We start from the raw sequence: 326 nt of genomic DNA, 5'->3' as shown, positions 1-326 counted from the left end.
CCTCAGTCCCTAACAACCCCCTGGCACCTCCCTCCTCTACCCCCTCAATCTCTGCTGCGGTTAGTAACTAATATTAACCTCCCACTCCCACCTTACTCTACACCAGTGTTTTCACTCCCAGTCCGGGAGAGCTACAGGACCATGGAGGCTTTTGTTCCAGCCCAGCACTAATACACCTGATATCCTAAAAACAACTGTTCATAACACTTTAATTACTTGAATCAGGTGTTGTTACTGCAAGGCTGGAGCAAAAGCCTGCACAAGCCTATGTCTCTCCAGGACCAGAGATAAGTTGTGACTCCTGTCTCTAGACCCAGGAGTCAGGC

The 326-nt window shown here is 49.4% G+C and overlaps 1 protein-coding gene across 1 annotated transcript in view; it reads right to left on the bottom strand.

Annotated features, from left to right (window-relative positions):
* Positions 1–211: 211 nt before the first annotated feature.
* ctnnd2a (catenin (cadherin-associated protein), delta 2a) overlaps positions 212–326 on the bottom strand; it is a 439,609-nt gene continuing 439,494 nt past the window's right edge. The window contains exon 25 of the mRNA XM_046292625.1: positions 212–326. This exon is cut by the window's right edge and continues 302 nt beyond it. Coding sequence (XP_046148581.1) covers positions 308–326 — 19 coding nt within the window. The 3' untranslated portion in view covers positions 212–307.

This window comes from Oncorhynchus gorbuscha, linkage group LG12, assembly GCF_021184085.1.
Source record: "Oncorhynchus gorbuscha isolate QuinsamMale2020 ecotype Even-year linkage group LG12, OgorEven_v1.0, whole genome shotgun sequence".
Taxonomy (NCBI): Eukaryota; Metazoa; Chordata; class Actinopteri; order Salmoniformes; family Salmonidae; genus Oncorhynchus; species Oncorhynchus gorbuscha.
Note: the sequence above shows the minus strand (reverse complement) of the source record. Positions and strands in the feature narration are given on the sequence as shown.